The sequence below is a fragment of the Theropithecus gelada genome, chromosome 5 (genome assembly GCF_003255815.1).
Source record: "Theropithecus gelada isolate Dixy chromosome 5, Tgel_1.0, whole genome shotgun sequence".
NCBI classification, from domain to species: Eukaryota; Metazoa; Chordata; class Mammalia; order Primates; family Cercopithecidae; genus Theropithecus; species Theropithecus gelada.
In genome coordinates this window covers 63,638,291-63,660,845 of record NC_037672.1, presented here as the reverse complement: position 1 = coordinate 63,660,845, position 22,555 = coordinate 63,638,291, and the positions used below count along the sequence as shown (strand labels likewise).

At 38.3% G+C, this 22,555-nt stretch overlaps 1 protein-coding gene across 1 annotated transcript in view; it reads left to right on the top strand.

Annotated features, from left to right (window-relative positions):
• The window catches only part of FRAS1 (Fraser extracellular matrix complex subunit 1), a 464,327-nt gene that overhangs the window by 273,595 nt on the left and 168,177 nt on the right, over positions 1 to 22,555 (top strand). The window contains exons 26-29 of the mRNA XM_025384816.1: positions 1,380 to 1,520; positions 5,358 to 5,628; positions 9,718 to 9,802; positions 13,035 to 13,361. Coding sequence (XP_025240601.1) covers positions 1,380 to 1,520; positions 5,358 to 5,628; positions 9,718 to 9,802; positions 13,035 to 13,361 — 824 coding nt within the window. The remainder of the gene's footprint in view (positions 1 to 1,379; positions 1,521 to 5,357; positions 5,629 to 9,717; positions 9,803 to 13,034; positions 13,362 to 22,555) is intronic.

The following is a 22,555-nucleotide window of genomic DNA, read 5'->3' as shown; positions in this document are numbered from 1 at the left end:
AGCCCAGAGAGCTTAGCCTAAGTAATTGATGGCTTCACATGCATATCTGCCATATGTTGGTTAAATAGGACATAGGAGTGTAAGCCAATATTCTCTTACACAAACCAATATTGTCACCAAAGGTCTTTATGGAAACAAAGCCAATATTTTATGAAATGTAAAGCTTATATTGATCTACAGTGAGGGATCCATTAAGAGTGGATCAGCCCTGTTGATATAGACATAGAATTTTTAGTGTTTAGACTAAATTACCCATGATTCTGATAATATCCTTAAAGAATGGGAATTTTGGGGACAATTTAGTGAAACACACTGGAGCTTTTATGAAACTCAAGTTGAACCCCAAGTCTTAATCTCCTTGTCCACTGGATTAGCTGGAGAGTTTTATCAGTTTTTTTCTCATCATATCTATCAAAACTTGGTTTGTATGCCCCACTGTAGTACCTGACATTTAATAATGCTATTAACCAGGCATAGCATTTACATATCACTAAATTTCCCCCATTTGCATTATCTAATTTCATATTCACAATGGCTTGATAAAATATGACAGACACTATGAATCCTATTTTACAAGTGAAAGAAAAATAGGAGACTTAAAAGTGTTAATCACAGCAACTTAAGATCAGATGTTAAACCCAGGTTTTCTGATTCCAATCCAGAGCCCTTTAAACTATACTGTGTATCCTCTCTATAAAAAAATCTCAACTAAGAAAGCAGAAAAATTAGTCAGCAAAAACTCTTCCTAGAAAATTGTTAACTTGACTCGAAAAGTAATCCTATGGTCCTATTAATAGCTGCTGTCCTCCAGTATTTAAAATACTATTAAATACTACTACTACTAATAACAATAATAATAAGAAATACAACGGTGGTAGTAGTAGAACAATTGAGCCCTTCCTGTGTACCATGCACTGTTTTAGTCATTGCACATTATAACACATGTAATCCTCCCAACAATTATTTGCATTAGGTGCTATTAATGTCCCCATTTTTAAGACAAGAAAATTATGGCATCGATTGTTAAACAGAACTTGCCCGAGGTCAGCAGCTGGGAAGGTTAGAGGAGGAAGGGTACCTAGAAAGAGTCTGTGCTCTTAATCACTACAAAGGTCTTTTCTTACAAGTCAATATGGTTAACTTTTTAAACAATTCATGCATGTGTAACATTTTTAGATCGCATTGTGTAAAGCGAGGAGTGTTCCTCTCTATAGATCAGCTCCCTGTACATTCTACGGGGAAACCGTCAGTCTTCTCTTTTGTTACAGTTAGGGCTCATTTGTTGCATGTGCTCTGACTCTTCTGATTGCAAGCCCTTTATTTCTCTGTTGCTGGTGGTGCCTTGATTGAATCTCATTTAGTGTTTCCTTTTCTAATAGCCTGTCCTCGGGGGTGCTTGCAGTGCAGCCACAGGGACCGTTGTCACCTCTGTGACCATGGGTTCTTTCTGAAGAGTGGCCTCTGTGTTTACAACTGTGTTCCTGGCTTTTCTGCCCACTCCTCTAATGAAACATGTTCTGGTAAGTGTTTCTGCTCTGATAGTCTGGTGAACTTACCAATAATTTCTCTATGTGAAGGCTGAGTTTGCAGACATAATTGACGTATGTGATATAAAATGCACCATTCCCAATTTGGGAAAACCCATGGTGCTGCTAAGGAGTAAGGGACTCTTTATAGAATATGGAAAATTGGGAAATCTCAACTTCTATAATCATTGGAAAGGAAAAGAAGCAATCTGTGCCTTAAAAGTCACAGCTATCAGCTAAGAAATTGGCATAAAACTTAGGTAAGTTCCTGAACTACAGCCATGTTATAGAAAATTATATATATACAGTCACACTTTGCTTAATGATGGGGATACAATCTGAGAAATGCATCATTAAGCAGTTTCATCATTGTTTGAACTTCATAGAGTGTACTTCCGCAAACCTAGATGGTATAGCCTACTGCACACCAAGCCTATATAATATAGGCTACAAACCTGTAGAGCATGTGAGTGTACTGAATACCATAGGCAATTGTAACACAATAGTAAGTATTTGTGTATCTAAACATATCTAAAATAGAAAAGGTACAGTATAATTTTATGGGACCACCATCATATAAGTGGTCTGTTGTTGACTGAAATGTTATAGAGCACATGACTATATTTACCTATGATTTATTTATATTTATATAAATTTGTAGAGCTAATTATGTCAAAGTGCAGTGGTACACCCTTTTTCACAGTGTAGAGATAAATTATAAATAAATAACAAACAGTATGAGGAGTCTGCTTCATAAGGTTCACATGTTTCTAGTGGATGGATTTCAAGCTACCCTGTTTGCCCTTAAAAATATGTAACATTGGCCGGGCGTGGTGGCTCATGCCTATAATTCCAGCACATTGGGAGGCCGAGGCAGGCGGATCATTGAGGTCAGGAGTTCAAGACCAACCTGGTCAACATGGCGAAACCCTGTCTCTACTAAAAATACAAAAATTAGCCAGGCACAGTAATGAGCGCCTGTAATCCCAGCTACTCAGGAGGCTGAGGCTGGAGAATCGCTTGAACGCAGGAGGTGGAAGTTGTGGTGAGCCGAGATCATGCCACCGTACTCCAGCCTGGGTGACAGAGCAAGACTCCATCTCAAAACAATAATAATAATGATAATAATAATAATAATAAGTAACATGTTAAGAAATGAAGCCAGTCTCTTCCAACACATTAATGGACACGTTACCTTAAATAACAAAGAGAAGTGAATTTAAGTTCGGTCTTAATTTTGAATCCCAAAACCTTTATAGGTGAGTAAAGCTTGGGAGGGACATTACTGAGTGTTTGTTGTCTTTTGAGAGTCGTTCGTCAAAAACATGAGGCATTTTTTTAACACTCATATTCAATCATATTTTCTGTCTCTGTATTTCTGGCCTTTAAAGATATTAAGACTTCCCCATGGGAAAAAAAATATTTTTGGCTTATTTCTGGGGAATCTTTCTGAAAACCCTAAGTACTTGAGAGCCAGCTTACTTCTCTCTAGGATATAAGTCTGCTTGTGAAAATGAGTGCCACTCTCATTGGAGCGATCTTACAGTCGAAGTAGTCCCATTGAAATTTGGCATTTCCAAACTGTCCTGTCTGAACCTAGTTGTAAAAAGGAGCACTACCAATTAAAGTCCAGGCAAAAACAACTTGCAGGAGACAGGATAAATTCTACATCATGTTAAGAAATCCTTTTTTGTCATCAGATGTTTCATGTGGACAGAGATTATAAAATTGTAAGACAAGGTATGTGTATTTCACATGAATTTTAAGTATGAGCCACTGATAATCCTACTCCACTGTAAATTAACTGGTGCTATTCTAGGAAATGGTAGCAAACACCAGCCTTTTTACTTGCCCTTGGTAGGTCTGATGTGGCAGGTGCATCAGGATAGGACTGTGGTTCTCAAAGCCAGGAGCCCACTAGGATTACCTGCAGAGTTTGTAAAATTCCCAAGGTCCTACCTGAGAACATCCAAGTCAGAAGCTCTGGCAGTGGAGCCGAATTGTCAGTATTGTTTTAAAAGATCCCTATATGATTCTTATTATTGTTGAGATGTAATTTACATACCATAAAATTCATGCTTTAAAGTATAAAATTCAGTGGTTTTTAGTGTATTTATAAAGTTGTGCAACTAACACCACTATCTAGTTCCAAAACATTTTCATCATCCTAAAAGGAAACCCCATAATATTAGCAGTTTCTCTCTACTCCTGTCTCAACCCAGTCCCTGGCAACAACTAATCTACTTCTGTCTCTAGGTATTTGCCTATTCTAGGCATCTCACATAAATGGAACTTACAATATGTGGCCTTTTATGTCTGGCTACTTTTACTTAGCATAGTATTTTCAAGGTTCATCCATATGATATCATGAATCAGCATATCATTCCTTTGTCTTTCTATAGATGTAACATGCCACATTTTATTTATCCATTAAACAACGGATGGACATTTGAGTTGATTTCACTTTTTGACTATTATGAGTATTGCTGCTATGAACATTTGTGTACAAGTTTTGTATGGAAAAATGTTTTCAATTCTCTAGGGTTTATATACACAGGAGTAGAATTGCTGTGTCCTATGGTAACTGTATTTAACTGAGGAACTGTCCAACTGGTTTCCCAAGTGACTACACCATTTTACACTCCCATCAGCAATCTATGAGGTTTTGATTTCTCCACACCCTAACAATTTTTATTGTCTTTCCTAGTGGAAATGAGGCGATATCTTATTATGGTTATGATTTTGCACCTGCTCATGTGCTTATTGGCCTTTGTGTATCTTCTTTGAAGAAATGCCCATTCAAATTCTTCACCCATTTTAAAAACTGGGGTTTTCATTTTCTATCGTTGAGTTATAGGAGTTCTTTATATATTCTTGATACAAGTCCCTTTGTAGATATATGATTTGTGTGTTTACTCCCATTCTGTGTGTTGTCTTTTCACTTTCTCACAGGTGCCCTTTGAATACAAAAGTTTTACATTTTGATGATGTCCATTTATTTTTTCTTTTGTCACGTGTGCTTTTTATGTCTTATCTAAGAAAGCATTGTCTAATTCAAAAATCATAAAAGTATACTTCTATATTTTCTTCTAAGGGTTTTATAGTTTAACAATTACCTTGAAGTCCTATGTTCTTGTCATGTGCATTCAGGGTGGTAACCACTGGGAGGCTTATTGTATACCGTGGCCAGAATCTCATCTGTGCAGCTCTGAGTTAACAACATTACAAGCTTATTTAAAATTAAAACAAAAAAAAGGGTTGGCACATGGGGGGCAGCTGAAAGGAAAGCTGGAGCTGCCTGTAAGAGGGGAACATGTCCGAGTCAGAGCCAGAGCTCAGCAGGAAGTGAGAGCAGTGTTTGACAGATGCGGTAGTAAAGATAGGTACTGGTTTGGAACTAGGAATTGTTTTCTCACCTAAACTTCTTTAAAAGAAGAAAGTAGCCATTAACCTTTAGTTTGGCATGGAATTGGGAATGGCCTTCTCCAGCCATCGGCATAGTTTCCAGGCTCCGTGTCTTCTATATGGAACATGTGTCAAAGAACAGGAGCAGTGACTCACACCTGAGGACCCCACTGGGAGGCAAAGAGACATCATGTGTATTCTTCAGGAACACTGAAGCTCTCTAGAGCCAGCTGACGGTTGTGGTCTTTTGTAACAATGTAATACTGTAAACTCCAGCACACTATGCAGTGAAATCAACTCTGTTTCTTATTTTGTGTGTATTCTCTGGAAATTGTAAGGAGGTGGTCTGAAAAAAGAAAAATAAGGGGAAATTGACCTAATTAGGGAAGGCACCACAAGCTTCACCTTTGGGTTCCTGTTTTTCAGGCAAAATACATACCCCTAGTCTTCATGTGAATGGTTCCCTGATCCTCCCAATTGGTTCAATAAAGCCACTGGATTTTTCCCTCCTGAATGTCCAAGACCAGGAGGGTAGGGTCGAAGATCTCCTGTTTCATGTTGTGAGTGCTCCCACCAATGGTCAGCTAGTGCTCTCAAGAAATGGAAAAGAGGTTCAGCTGGATAAGGCTGGACGTTTTAGCTGGAAAGATGTGAACGAGAAGAAAGTGCGTTTTGTGCACAGCAAAGAAAAACTCAGGTGACTCTGTGTTTTGTTGTTTTCTTCCTGCCTCCTTTCCATCATTGCTCTTCCACTCCTCTACCCTGTCCCAGCCTCTCTTTCTCAATAGCTAACCCTTCTCATCCGGGGAAGATCAATACTCCACAAACCCAAATGCTGTCAGCTACCTGTCATCATTTCCCTGTGATTGCTCAAAGAACATGCATCTGTTAGAGACATTTTCATTTTCTCACATAATTATGGGTAATCCTCTGATGCAACAGAAAAATCCTGGTACAATTAGTCAGATTTTTGGCCCAGCACAAACAAAAGTGGTCATATACCTAGATGTTACAGCTGCTGCTTCAACATTGGGGCAATACACTGGGAGTGGGCGGCAGAGAGAGAGGATGGGAGCACATGCTTTTCAAGGTGTTGTATGGTCTCTAGGATTTTAGAGTTGGAAGGAAACTTAGAATCACAGTGAACTTTTTATTATCCACATTATGGGATTAATTATGGTTAATTTTTAAGCCTGATTCGGTTTTCCCCTGATGCTTAGCACACTTCTGGCTGCCTTCCCCACCCCAGCTGACATATGCTTCAGGAATGCAATTGAATGTTAACACCAACCCAAGCAAATATAGCTATATAATTAGCAGGGTAAATCTACTCCACAGAAGTCAGAGGGTGCCCCCCAAAGATTAGCCTTTAGGATTCTTCTTCATCCTGCTCTACTTCATTAGTGCAGATAATTCAGCATAGCCTCTATGTATAAACAAGGAGTTGAAACCCATGAAACAGTGACAAGGACGCAGTGAGTATTTTCTGCTGTCAACACTAACCTTGAGGGTTGGTTGGCTTTGAGATTTGGACTGGGAGATAGGTGAGGAGAAAAGTAGATGGCATTTTCTCTATTGTAATTCAGAGGTGATGATGCTAGTGACCTTGGAAGATCATATTATAGGAATAAGAACAACTAGCATTTATGGAGTGCTAACTTTGAGCCAGGCATCATGTTAGGCACTTTACATGAACTATATATCTCATGTTCCTAGTCTACAGATAAGGAAACTGAGGCCTTGAGAGTATAGGTTATCTTGCCCAAGACCTCTCAACATGTGTGTGCAGAGCTGAGACTCCAAGCCAAGACTGATTCCACAACCCATGCCTTTAGCCACAATGATTTCTGCCTCCCTAATATACTAGGAACAATAGGCATGCTTCCCTCCTCAAAGGACAAAACGTCACTTCATAGAGAAGTATTGCTACAGAGATGAAGCTTAACACTCTGGTGTTTGATGCCATAGACTCTTCAAATTCCTACTCTATATTCTGCATTCATTTTTACTATAAGTATTATTATTATTATTATTTGAGACAGAGTCTAACTCTGTCACCTAGGCTGGAGTACAGTGGCATGATCTTGGCTCACCAAAACCTCTGCCTCCTGGGTTCAAGTGATTCTCGTGCCTCCGCCTCCTGAGTAGCTGGGACTAGAGGCACACACCACCATGCCGAGCTAATTTTTGTATTTTTAGAAGACGTAGGGTTTCACTATATTCGCCAGGCTGGTCTCAAACTCCTGACCTCTAGTGATCTGCCTGCCTTGGCCTCCGAAAGTGCTGCAATTACATGCGTGAGCTGCCACACCTGGCCTATTCTTAAGTATTTCTATCACACAGACACACAAACACAGAACGATACAACTCTGTATCGTAATCCCTGTTCTTGCAGTCACTTATGAAAAGCATAAAGCTTCATAGACAACCAAGGTCAACCTTCTTGTCTATTTAACTTCTTTAACTTCTCATCACCTGTTTTTTTTTGTGGAATCATAGCTTTGTACCCCTAAATGGGACAAAGAATGGCAGTTTAGGAAATACTCACAGTACTCTTTTTGGGGCACCCATTATCCAAGAAAAGAAAGAATGAGAGGCACAGTAAAAATTCAACAAAAGAAAGAGTGAGAATAATAATAAAATGAGGTTGGTAGAAACCCATGGAAAATAAAATTATTAAAGTCTCTGAATAACACAAAACAAATGTTTGTGTTTTGATTTTGTTTTTAACCGTGAAGACACTGACCACGATTCTTTTTTTTTTTTTTTTTTTTTGAGACGGAGTCTCGCTCTGTCGCCCAGGCTGGAGTGCAGTGGCGGGATCTCAGCTCACTGGAAGCTCCGCCTCCTGGGTTCACGCCATTCTCCTGCCTCAGCCTCCCAAGTAGCTGGGACTACAGGCGCCCGCCACCACGCCTGGCTAGTTTTTTGTATTTTTTTAGTAGAGACGGGGTTTCACCGTATTAGCCAGGATGGTCTCGATCTCCCGACCTCGTGATCCGCCCGTCTCAGCCTCCCAAAGTGCTGGGATTACAGGCTTGAGCCACCGGACCCGGCCGAGCACGATTCTTTAGGATCGGGTTCCTTTGGGATTAGAATGCTTCTGTGGAGTAGAAGACAACCTATAGGTGTAGTTGCTATCACTGGGATAAAATGGTATTGCTGATATACTGAACACTGTTATTAGAACCTCAGTGCCACCAAAAGTCATTTTTAAAAAACTATTTTTGTCTTACCTTCTATCCTGGAAGGCAATCCATCAGTTACATTCTCTTGAAGCCTGAGGTGGTGGTGGAGAGGGACAGGACTTAAATGGGACAGAAAATGAAGGGAAGATAGAAGAGAAGGGAAGACAAGAATCGTTTTTTAAAAAACAGTCAGGTTTATTGAGGTATAATTTGCATTCAATAAAATCCCCCATTTTGAAGTGTATTGTTCTATAAATATTAATAACTGTATACAGTTTTGCAGTCTTGTGACCACAACCATAGTCAATATGTAAAATAGTTTCACTACCCCAAAAGTCTCCTTTTTATAGTTGCTCCTTTACCCCCAGTCACTGGTGACCACTGATCCAGTTTTACTGCTATAGTTTTGTGCTTTTTAAAACGTTAGGTGAATGGAATCAAACAATATGTAGCCTTTTGTTTCTGTCTTTTGCCATAATGCTTTTGAGATCCATCCACATTCTTTCATGTATAAATAGTAGTTCCAAGAATAACTTCTAAAGAACTTTTAAAACAATGGTCCCTCTGGTAGATTAGAATTCAAAAATACCCATATTGCAGTAGTCCTAGATCTTACCAGTCAGCAGCAAGTTCTGTGCTTGGTTTGGCTTTGAAGGTGAGTAAGTCTTACCTTCCCTCTAGCAGTCTCTGAAGCTGCTTGAACAACGGCTTATTTTATTGTTAATTGGGACTCTTTGGTTGCAAGTAATGGAAGTAAACTTGAACTAGATGAGCAAAAATGTAAGACTTGTTATAACATTGCAGGGGTGGCTCAGATCTCGAAGGCACCAAGGGCAACTGTGCTCCAGGACAGTGTGGAAGCAAGGACTGGGAAGGGGAAATAGGAATCAACTCTTCTGTCATCCCTGTGTCTCTTTGCTTATAGGTTTCATTCACTTCTGTGTTACAGGCAGACTTGTTCTACACTGTAGACTCTGGTTGTCCTGTAGTCAAATGCTGAGACTGACTGCTGGCTCTTGGGCCAGTTGCAAATCACCAGGGAAGAATCAGCCATCCTTCCCTAGTCTGTCCACAATGACTATGTGTAGGCTGGTGGGGAGTGAGGGGAGATGAATAGCCGTGTAATACAGACATTGCAAACATTGTTACTGGGGGCCCACTCACATGAATTGGGCAGGGTTTAGGAAGAGCATTTGTTGGGAAGAGGGAATCGTGGAGAACAGGTCAGAGACTATAAAATATTCCTTTCAGTTCTTCAGTTTAACCATTAGCCTACGATATATTGCTAATCTGCCTTGGCCTGACAACTAATTTTTCAGTCTTTTCTTTATTCAGTTTAGAAAGATAGGAAACAAAATGGTTCTATAATTATTATAATTGTTATAAGAAGATTTAAGAACACACAGTATTTTTACCTGAATCTTACTATGTTCATCTTTATCTGGTAGTTTTTCTTTATAGTATGAATATGACATTGCTGCAGCAGTTTGATCCAAATTCTTACCTACACATAACCTGAAAATGTTTTTAAGCCTTTTCTGTCTAAAGTCTAATGTAATGATTGTATTTTCTTATTCCTTTCTTTGGGACTTCTTTAGGAAAGGTTACTTTTTCCTGAAAATTAGTGACCAGCAGTTCTTCTCTGAGCCACAGCTGATCAACATACAAGCGTTTTCAACACAGGTAATAAAAATGGCCAAGGAATTAATAATTTTACATGCCTACTAGTTCTCAAGCACAAAATCCAGGTTTCCTGTGGATTTAATGAAAATGATTGCATTAAATTAATCTAGTCTTGGCTTCCTCTTGAGATGCCACGGGACTAATTTTTAGGACTTCTGGGTAATAACAACAGCAGCAACCAAAATTACTAATATTCCTCTAGTACTTAGTGTTACAGTCTTAGTGTTTCACATAAGTAACTCAGTTAATCCTTATGCCAATATTATGAGGTATTGTTGTTTCCAATTTACAGACAAGGAAGCAAAGTCACAAGAAGGTGACATAACTTGTCTGTGGTAATATAGCTAATAAATAGGGAGTCAATGTTTGTGCCCAGTAAATCTGGCTACAGAGGCAGTGTTCTTAACCGTTACATGATGCCTAACTTTACTATACTGAGTCTGCTAGCAGCCCTTCCAAATAATTGGCAGGGTGCAGTGGCTCATGCCTATAATCTCAGCACTTTGGGAGGCTGAGGCAGGTGGATTGCTTGGGCCCAGGAGTTTGAAGCCAGCCTGAGCAACATGGCGAAACCCCATCTATACCGAAACAAAAAAAAATACAAAAGATTAGCTGGGCCTGGTGATGCATTCCTGTAGTCCCAGCTACTTGGGAAGCTGAGATGGGAGGATCACCTGAGCTCAGGAAGGTTGAGGCTGCAATGAATGACGATCATGCCACTGTGCCCCAGCCTGAGCAACACAGTGAGACCCTGTCTCAAACAAACAAAAAAAGAATGTCTTTATTTTTAGGTGAAGGAGTTTGTTGTATCTTTCTCTAGTATATGGAATTTGCAGCAGTTAGAGAATATTATTAAGGATCTACTTAAATGAGGTTCCAGTGTGCCAGTGTGGCCATCAACAAAACACAGACATGAGGAAGTCATGGTAGATGCTGTAAAACTCAGTGTGATGGCCCTTCAAACTCACCTCTCATCATTCATCTCCATCAAGTTGTACTTATGGATCCAGAATACATATAGTGGTAGCTGCTCCAGGAACTGGGCTTGAGGGATTGAAGAATCAAAATGTGTAAATAATAGGGAAATAGGTATATTCATAAGTTATGAAAAGCAAGAGAGTGGAATATTCTCCTCGGGAACCAAGACTAGCTAAATATCCAGATGTCAGTATCATGTTATTCATGATTCAAGGAAGGACACTAGATTATTGTTTTTCATCTGATGTTTTTATATATTTGGTCCAAAAATGAAAGGATCATGCATAACAACATAGACTTGAACCAGAGGTGGCTTCAAAATGGTATTAATAGCCCAGTTCACCTCTTCTTGATGGTATTATCACATCAGGGATAAATTGGAGTTTAATGATTTGAAAATGATCCTAAGTTAATTTGATCTCATGGGTGAACAAAATATATAAATTTTGTTTTAATTAAAGCTAAAACAGGCTGGGCTCAGTGGCTTATGCCTGTAATCCCAGCAATTTGGGAGGCCGAAGTGGGTGGATCACCCGAGGTCAGGAGTTCGAGACCAGTCTGGCCAACATGGTGAAACCACGTCTCTACTGAAAATGCAAAAATTAGCTGGGCGTGGTGATGGACACCTGTAATCCCAGCTACTCGGGAGGCTGAGGCAGGAGACTAGCTTGAACCAGGAAGGTGGAGGTTGCAGTGAGCTGAGATCGTGCCACTGCACTCTAGCCTGGGCAACAGAGTGAGACTCTGTCTAAAAAAAAAAAAAAAAGCTAAGACAAGTTGATCTCTGTAAATTTAGGACAGAAGGCTACATCCAGTCTTACAACTTACTAGTTTAGATGTTTCTCAGTCCTTACACTCAGAAACTTTGTTTTGTTCTTTTTGTTTGGGCTAATAAAGTTACTCCAGTGAAAGACCAAAGGTAGATATTGGCAAGTCTTCCTAATCTGACATGGTGAGTTCCCATGGTTCCCCAAGTGTGGCTTATGTGTTTTTCCACAAGCAAGTGAGTAAGTAAGGAGGGCACATTTAATTTTACTTATTATATGAGAAACTTGTATCATTTTAAGTCTTTAAAATGGAATTTTAGAAAATAATTTTAACTTACTTTTGTTTCTTTATATTTCTGCAATGTTTCAGTGTGGTCCTGAGCCTCTCTAATATTTTCTCATGCAAGTTAATTTGGTCTTTTCCGTTTGTGCATTTTGACATCACCTTTGACTTTTCCTCTTTCAGAATAGGAGAGGTCACTCTTTCCCATGTATAGAATCATAGCTGTAGAATTCTCACTTGAGAATTCTGAAGAGTAATTATCATCTAATTTCCCACTATGTGACTATTATAATGATGTATTAGACATTCCTTTAATGGAGATTGTAATTTCCAGGAGACCAGGAGGGTGGCTTGGGTAGTTTTAAAAGAAAGCCATTTGGATTAAAGAAGGCAGTGTGTTGAAAAGTCCTAGATGGTTCTACTTCAAATGATATTTATTTAAAAACCGAAATAATATTTTCTTTGGCTTCTGGCCTCAATTTTTTGGGTGAGTTTTGTTTTGTTTTTTTTTTTTTTCCTGTTGTGGTTCATTAGCTTTTATCTTTATGAAAGAACATTTTATCTGCTTACTCAAGTTGGTGGGAGGTAACCTGACAATCCCAAGAAAAAGATATTAAATTTTACTATATTAGCCTTGTCACATGAATTAGCCAGGTGGTTGCCTTACTCACCGAGACCATAATCTTGGCAGGCTTTATAACCTGAGTTGGGGTGGGGCTCTATCAAGATTTGGATGAGAAAACTGAAGAAAATTACTGGGAGGGACTAGAAACGGCATGAGCTCAGGATGCAGAAGTAGCTCCTGTGAGTAAGTATACTACAATATGGCCTGGAGTGAAGTGTGTCCTCCCAAAGGCAAGTCCAAACAGTTCACACCTCTTATTAGTCTCTCCTGGGATATAATGTAAGTCAGGATAGCAGAGAAATTAGAGATTTAGAAGCTAGCAGCTCTCACCAGTTGTCTCTCAAGTCTTGAAGTGGCTTGATAAACCTCTAGAACCCAGAGGTGTAAAGTAACCTTAGTTGTTGTGTTACTACGACTGACCACACCTCTGACAAATGCTTTCACCATAAAACAGTTTGGTGCTTTGCTAGAACACCTTGAGTTTCTCAAAAAAGCATAGAAATAACAATCAGGTGTCCAGTCCACTGGTTTGTCCTTTCTTTCCCTATTAACTGACTCTTCTTCCCTTCAACTCCACAGGCCCCCTATGTGCTGAGAAATGAGGTTCTCCACATTAGCAGAGGAGAGAGAGCAACCATCACCACCCAGCTGCTTGACATCCGAGATGATGATAACCCACAGGATGTGGTCGTTGAAGTAATCGATCCTCCACTTCATGGCCAATTGCTTCAAACACTTCAGTCCCCAGCAGCCCCTACCTATCAATTCCAGCTGGATGAACTCTCTAGAGGCCTTCTCCACTATGCTCATGATGGTTCAGACAGCACATCCGATGTTGCAGTCTTGCAGGCCAATGATGGACACTCCTTCCATAATATACTGTTCCAAGTGAAGACCGTGCCTCAGGTAGGTGTCATTCCTAGAGTTACAGTTTCCTTGCACCTAGATGTGAACTTCCAATGTTGATATTATTTTATGATACTCACAAAGTTAAGATGTGGGTAGTCATTCATTTAGTCAAATATAACCTATTATAGAGAGGGCGCTAAATATCTTGTTAGGAGCACTCTTGATCTGAAAGACCTGTCCCCATGTTCTCTACAAATTGGGACACTTTTGAACCTTTTTTGTTGAGGTACTGCCATAAGAACGTGTTATTATACACTAATCCTTTTATCTCCTGCCTGAGCATAACCATAAGAATTAAGATATTCCTGTTTTTATCTGCCCTTTGAAAACAGCTCATGAGGCCGGGCGTGGTGGCTCACACCTGTAATCCCAGCACTTTGGGAGGCCAAGGCGGGTGGATCACGAAGTCAGGAGATCGAGACCATAGTGGCTAACACGGTGAAACCCCGTCTCTACTAAAAATACAGGTGCGCAGTGGTGGGCACCTGTAGTCCCAGCTACTAGGGAGTCTGAGGCAGGAGAATGGCGTGAACCCAGAGGGCAGAGCCTGCAGTGAGCTGAGATCGCACCACTGCACTCCAGCCTGGGCGACAGAGAGAGACTCCATCTCAAAAAACAAACAAACAAACAAAAAAACAGCTCATGAAATGTGAAGCTCATAGTCAGATAATCTGAATGAATCAAAAAAAGTGAGTTCAGCCATTCTGTTAGCTCAACTAAAGAAGGATGAGCAAACTCTTTTGGTAATCCTAGGGATCTTTGCCCTAGGAAGTAGGAGCCAATAAAGAGCATTGGGCCGGATGCAGTGGCTCATGCCTGTAATCTCAGCACTTTGGTAGGTTGAGGTAAGAGGATCACTTGAGCTCAGGAGTTTGAGACCAGCCTGAGCAACATAGAGAAATCTTGTCTCTACTAAAGGTTTTTTTCTTTAAAAATTAGCTGAATGTGATGGCATGCATCTGTGGCCTTGGCTACTCCAGAGGCTGAGGTGGGAGGATCACTTTAACGCAGAAGTTCAAGGTTGCAGTGAGCCGTGACCACACTACTGCACTCCAGCATGGATGACAGGGCAAGGCCCTATCTCTAAATAAATAAAGGAATAGCATATTTGCTCAGCCTGAGTCATTGACATGCCACCTTTTTATGTTTTTGCCATATCCACAAGCACCTGTACTATTACTTACTTAATATTTTTCTTTGTATCAACTTACTTTTTATTGTAGCCTCATCCTAATAAATACTACTTAGGAAATCATGGGCTTAATGTAGAATTATACTTTTTTTCTAAAATATGAAAATAAATACATAACCATTCTACAACATTTTGTCCATATGCTACTGAAAATGTTTTTGGATACTGCAAATGAGATGGTTCTCACACTTTAGGAAATACTGGACTGAGCCATTGCTAGACCAAAGGGACCTGGAAAACATTTTCAAAACTAGATGATATTTCACTGGATGCCCTTTTCTCAGTTGCATCAAGAATGACTCTTTCTCATGATAGTAGATTGGGAAACATAATTCTTAAACAACCTTTTATTTCAAATATCCCTGCCTACTGAGGTGTCATTAATGACTAGATGGAGAGACTGATTTGTTGTGGACAGTTTAAAACCACTCGTCACTTTCTCATCAGTGATCACTCAAAATTTGTGATTGATCCGATTGAGCCTCATGAAGGTGAACAGCTGAATCTAATATGGTCTGCTAGGTAATTTCTCAGTTTCCTGCCTCGTTATTTTCAGCTGCTGAAAGCAGTGAAGGTGGCATAAGAGAGATGGGAGCCAGTGAAAGCTGATGATGAGATGGAGTTGGCAGATAGCCACCTTGCAGCTCATCCTAATTATCACACTCCTGCGATGGCCCTGGGAGATAAGGTTTAGTTCTAGAGAGATGAAGTCTAGACAGACAAAAGTTTTTGTTTCTTCCTTCTTGGTTTCTTTCCAAAGGTTGTTAGAGGATTTCAGTGCCACCCTAGCAGCTGCCTTTCCTATTGTGGCTTCCATCTCCATGTTTGGAGCTCAGTTCAGTGTATTGCACAGCCATTTTGTGTGGAGTGACCCAAGATGGAAGGGCATTTCTAGGGTTTTAGCTGCTTTGACTACCAGAACAAAACCAAGAAAAGTGGAAATTTAATTCATAAATAAAGCACAAAGCACAGAGTTTTGGAATCCTTGTGACTTGTGAGTCATGTAGGTATTTTCTGTGTCTGTGATTCCTGAAAAGTGAATTTAAGTTGTGCTCTGTGTCCCTTTTCATCCCTCTCTCCTGTATTGCTGTGATTACCTGCCCATGCATTAGAATAATGAAACCCATGACCAGAGCCTCAGCATTCATCATGATGTACTAATAATACATTTGACTGCAATATTGGCAATATTATACAAATATGTACTGTTTTTCCTTTTAGGAATTCAAAATATTTTTTCCTTATATCTCTTTTACTGATCTTTACAATGTCTTGGGGAAGAAGGTTAGAGTAGAGGCTATGGGACCTTAATTTTTCTAATGGGAAATCTATTATGGGTAGAAGTTTTTCTTTGTTTTGTTTTTGATATTAGGCACTAAAGTTTGATGGGAATTATTCCATTTGATCTTCACGATCACTCTGTGATGTTTGTACAGTCATTATCTCTAATTTTCCAAAAGAGGAAACTGAAGCACAAAGAGGTTGAAAAACATTCATTGTCATAAAGGTACTTAGTGCTGGAGCTATGATTTCATCTCAAGTGTGTCTGCCTCCTACACTTAACCATGAGACTCTTTTCATTCTAGCTAGGAGTTTTCAATGTGTTGGTCATATATATTCTTATCCCCTTAATGGATAGAATAAAGACAGTAATTTAGTCATTTTCTCAATGTTCTATCCAAGCTGGGCCCCAAGCCTTCTGTAATCTTTCCTCTGAACTACTGCATCTTGTTACAAGTGAGAGTATTTATAAACGTTAAGTCTTCTGGGCGCAAGAAGAAAAAAGTGCCTCAACTCTTATGGCTTCTTGTAGATGCGTTGTCAGACATGACTGATTTTATTCTAACAGCCATGAGGGAAGATGGGCGTGTAAGTTCTTACCCTCTGGCCACCTAGTTATTAAACCTGGAGTGAGACTGATTATTGGCTGATGTCTAAGTGATAGTTTAAATAGAATGGCCAAGTGGCTTGTGTTTAATTCCTAATGAATGAATGTACAAATTAATCCTAATATCATTCAACAGAAAATACAACCTGTCAAGGTAACTAGGGAGGGATAGAAAAAGGAAGCTCTGTGTGAACAGGGGCTATTCCAGTCTTACTCTCCTGAGCAGAGCATATCATAGGAATTCAGTACATTTTTTTTTGGATGGATGGGTAATGGATGGATGTAATGGCTTGAGTGAGGCTGGCGCCTGTGTTTCTGCCTTCCAATACATCTCTTGTATCAGATGAGAAGCCCTTGGGGCACCTCCACAATAGCCCACCTGGGAATGAGTAGAGGAGCTGTCAGTTCAACCCTTGTTTTTCAAGTTCTACATCACTTCCCCCAAACTTATGTTTTTATCTTTGGCCTGATAGTGAATAAACTTGGCCGCCACCTCCAGCCTTATACTGAGTTGCTGAGGAGAAAATGTAACCAGGACTGATGTTGAAACATGTTCTGTTGGGGGAAGGAGGCAAAATAAATAAAACAGATTAAAAAGTAATAAAGAATGCATTGCTGAACAGGCTTTCATTAATTGGGGAGATTACTAAACCCAAGTCTGCTACAGATATGATTCTAAACCAATTTTACATTTAATAAGGGCTAAAATGTGGACAGGGAAAATTCGTACTTATTGGTGGGCTTCTGTTACTGCTGGGGTTTCAAGGAATTGTCTTCTTTTTCATTAATTAAGATACCTCTGGAAATCATGCCTTTTTTTTTTCCACTCTGGCAATACATGTGATGATCTTTCTGAACTTTGTTATTCTTTGAGCAGTATTTTCTGCAACTGGGTAATGCTTTAATGTCAAAAGTCCCCAAGTGTCATGCTAGGAACTGGATGGAAAATTCTATTGCTTAGAGTCCTCTCTGACTGTTTATCTGTGGTAAGGCTTGTGTACAGAGAAATAGCCCTGTGGTGATTTCCCTCAATTTCATTAATGCCTACCTCTCATTGGTTGTCTTGCAGGGACACAATTAGTTTGATAATAGTGACATTTATGAGAATTACAAACATCAATGGCATAAAAATGTTAATTTCTTATGAGTAAGAGCCTATATCATAAATAACTAAATCCTTGCCATATATGAGGGTTTCACCTTTTGGGGGGTTTGATTAGCTTATTCAATTCAGTGTCTCAAGGTGCATAATCAGAAAATATTTCCTTAAATATACATATACTGGTTGAAATCTACATGGAGCAAAGGTTCTGTATTCTTGACCTGAAATAGCAAGCTTCTGGGGCTCATACACACATCGACAAACACAGAAACAGTCCAATTATCTCTCCTGTTTTCTTTATGCTGGTAAATTTCACCACACCACCCCACATGATCTTTTCTACAGTGTCCTTTGAGATTAAATTTTAATAGCTATGATATAAATGAGCTCTTGCAAATTAAGGTATATTTTTACAGAACAAGTAAAATTATAAGGTCACCGTTATATTCAACGTTAGTCATTTTCTATTTAGTGAGGTTTAAAACTTTTATCTTGAATGTTTGGCCTGGGGTTAGAGTACATTATCATTTCAGCTAACGTTTCTTCATTTATGACTCAACCTTTAATTTTGGGGGGAAATTTTCATTTTGTTTGCGAGATTTTTTTTTTCTCCAAAAGATGGAGGCTTGTGACATTATTTCTGGTTTATAACATTAATATTTTTATTTATAATATGATATGTAATGGCTAACCTTTATTACCATTTCTGCATGCCTATTGTTCTATCAGACAAATTAGAAGAACTATTTAATTTAAAGCACTGTTTTAATCATGTCCCCAGTTTTACTTGTTGGGATTTTATTGCCTGCTAATGTGGTCCTCTGGAGGATCTATAAAACATTACTGGGCAGATTATTCACTTGGTAATATAACTAATTTCTTGAACTGGCAAGGATATATACATCATGTGCAGAAAAAAAAAAATGTGAGGAGATAAAAAATTCAAAATGTCAGAACCATTGGGGAAATTAGGTTAAAATTTGGCTTTTTGGATACCTTAAATGTAGAAAAGATGATATATATCCTTCTATCCATCACTTCTTGAATCTTCCCTGGACCCTCTCCAAAAGAAAACAATAAGAAACAAACATGTTCATCATGATGAGTGGGAAGATTGATGCTTCTTCCTTTTTTAAAAAAAAAACAACAAACCCTCCTTTATTGAGGAATGATTGACATGTAAAAACCTCTACATATTTAATATATACAATTTTAATTTGCGAATAAGTATATAGGCATGAAACCACCACTATCCAGGTCTTAATCATATTCCTAACCTCATAAAGTTTTCTCCTGCCTTGTTTACGATTTTTGTGTATTTATTATTTTTTGTGGTAACATAAGCTGTACTATCTTAGCACATTTTAAATATACTATATAGTACTGCTAGTCATAGGCACTATGCCATATAGTAGGTCTTCAGGACTTACTTATCCTTCGTGTATCTACTGCAGGTTTTTCTTCATGATTACCATAAGGGTTACATAAAATATCTTATAATAGTCTCTTTTAACTGAAACTTTGTTCTTTTTGACCATCCATCTCCCCATTTCCCCTTTCCCCCAGCCCCTTGCAACTGCCATTCTACTGTCTGCTTTATGAGTTTGACTATTTCAGATTCCACTTACAAGCAAGATCATGTAGTTATTGTCTTTCTGTGTCTAGCTTATTTCGCCTAGCATAATGTCTTCCAATTTCTTCCATATTGTTGCAAATAGCAAGATTTCTTTCATTTTTAAGGCTGAATAATATTCCACTATATATTCATTTATCCACTGATTGACGTTTAGGTCGATTCTGTATCATGTCTATTGTGAATAATACTACAATGAACGTGGAACTGCAGATATCTCTTCAACATACTGATTTCATTTCCTTTGGATGTATATCCAGAAGTGTGATTGCAGATCATATGATAGTTTGTTCTTAAGTTTTTGAGAAGCCTGCATAGTAGCTGTACCAATTTACTTTCCTCCCACCAATGCACCAGGATTCCCTTTTCTCCAAATCCTTTTCTCCAAATCTTTTCTCCAAAGATTGCTTTCTTTATACCTTTATAAAAATAGCCATCTGGCAAGTGTGAGGTAGTTTTGCTTTGCCTTTTTCTCATGATTATTTATGCTTTTCATACACCTGTTAGGCATGTATATGCCTTCTTTGGAGAAATACCTTTTTAGGTTTTTTGCCCATTTTTAGGTTATTTGAATTTTTTGCTTTTGAGTTGTAGGAGTTTCTTATATATTGTGGATATTAACCCCTTATGAGATATTGGTTTTGCAATTATTTTCTCCCATTCCATAGGTTGCCTTTTCATTTTGTTGATTGTTTCCCTTGCTGTGCAGATGCTTTTTAGTTTGACATAATCCTACTTGTTTATTTTTGCTTTTATTTCCCGTGATTTCAGTGCCATATCCAAAAAATAGTTGCCAAGACCTGTATCAAGGAGCTTTTCCCCTATGTTTTCTTCTAGGTCTTTTACAGCTTCAGGTCTTCTGTTTAAGTCTTTAACCCATTTTGAGTTGATTTTTGTGTGTGATGTAATTTCATTCCTTTGCATGGGATATGCAATTATCCTAACACTATTTATTGAAGAAACTATTCTTTTCTCCTTTCCTTATTTTATATTCTTTGCACTATTGTTGAAGAATAGTTGGTCATAAATGTGTGGATTTATTTCTGTGCTCCTTATTCTGTTCCACTGGTCTATGTATTTGTTCTTATTCCAGTACTATAATGTTTTAATTACTGTAACTTTGTAATGTAATTTGGAATTAGAGAATGTGAGGCCACCAGCTTTGTTCTTGCTCAAGATTGCTTTGGCTATTTGGGGACTTTTGTGGTTCCATATGAATTTTAGGATTTGTTTTTCTGTTTCTGTGTAAAATGCCATTGGAATTTTGACAGGGATGGCGTTAAATCTGTAGATTGCTTTGGCTAGTATGGACATTTTAATAATATTAATTATTCCAATTTATAAACATGGGATATTTTTGCATTTATTTGTGTTTTATGCAATTTCTTTCACCAATATTTTATAGCTTTCAATGGCATATCTTTCACCTTCTTGGTTAAATTTATTTCTAATTATTTTATTCTTTTGATGCTATTATAAATAAGATTGTTTAATTTCTTTTTCAAAGAGTTTATTGCTAGTATATGAAAACACAACTGATTTTGCATGTTGATTTTATTTTACTGAATTTGTTTATTAGTCCTAACAGTCTTTGGGTGGAATCTTTAGGGTTTTCTATATATAAGATCATGGTGTCTGTAAATACAGACAATTTAACTTTTTCCTTTCCAATTTGGATACATTTTGTTTCTTTCTCTTGCCTAATTGCCCTGGATGGGATGGCCAAAGGAGATACTTGATATGATTTCAGTCTTCTTAAGCTTGTTAAGACATCTTTTGTGGCTTAACATTTGTTCTAACCTGGAGAATGTTCCATATGTGCTCGAGAAGAATATGAATTCTGCTGCTATTATATGTAATATTCTATATATGTCTGTTAGGTCTGTTTGTTCCATAGTGTTATTCAAATCCTCTGTTTCTTTATTGATTTTCTATCTGGATGATCTCTCTATTGTTGAAAGTGGGGTATTGAAGTCCCCTACCATTATTTCATTGCCCTTTATTTCTCCCTTCAGTTCTGTCAACATTTGCTTGATGTATCTAGGTGTGCTAATGCTATGTGCATGTATATTTACAATTATTATATCTGCTAGGTGGATTGACCTCTTTATTATTATACAATACCTTCTTTGTCTCTTATGATGTTTTTTGACTTCAAAGCTATTTTGCCTGATATAAATATAAGCATCTCTGTTCTCTTTTGGTTTTTATTTGCGTGGTATATATTTTTCCATCCTTTGGCTTTCAGCCTATATGTATCCCTAAAGCTAAAGTGAATCTCTTTATAGGCAGTTTATAGTTGGATCACACTTTCTGTCCATTCAGCCGCTGTTATGTTTTTTGATTGGAGAATTTAATCCATTTACATTTAATTTTTGATAGGTGAGGACTTACCTATTGCCATTTTGTTGTGTTCAGAGTTTTTGTAGTTCCTCTCATCCTTTTTGTCTCTCTTGCTGTTTGCCTTTGTGATTTGATGGTTCTTTTTTGTAGTGGTGTGTTTTTATTTATTTCTCTTTATCTTTTGTGTATCTACTGCAGGTTTTTTCTTCATGATTATGATGAGGGTTACATAAAGTATCTTACAGTAGTCTATTTTAAGATGATTAACTTATCTCCAATTGCATACAAAACTGTTTACTTCTCCCTGACCCTCACCATTTTATGTTACTGGTGTCACAATTTATATCTTTTTATATCATATATTCATTTAAAAAACTGGTAGTTATAGTAACTTTTAATACATTTTCTTCTAACTTTTATACTAGAGTTAAAACTGACTTATATATCACCATTACAGTATTTTTTTTTAATTATTACTATACTTTAAGTTCTAGGGTACATGTGCATAACGTGCAGGTTTGTTACATATGTATACTTGTGCCATGTTGCTGTGCTGCACCCATCAACTCGTCAGCACCCAACTACTCGTCATTTACATCAGGTATAACTCCCAATGCAATCCCTCCCCCCTCCCCCCTCCCCATAATAGGCTCCAGTGTGTGATGTCCCCCTTCCCGAGTCCAAGTGATCTCATTGTTCAGTTCCCACCTATGAGTGAGAACATGCGGTGTTTGGTTTTCTGTTCTTGTGATAGTTTGCTAAGAATGATGGTTTCCAGCTGCATCCATGTCCCTACAAAGGACACAAACTCATCCTTTTTTATGGCTGCATAGTATTCCATGGTGTATATGTGCCACATTTTCTTAATCCAGTCTGTCACTGATGGACATTTGGGTTGATTCCAAGTCTTTGTTATTGTGAATAGTGCCACAATGAACATACGTGTGCATGTGTCTTTATAGCAGCATGATTTATAATCCTTTGGGTATATACCCAGTAATGGGATGGCTGGGTCATATGGTACATCTAGTTC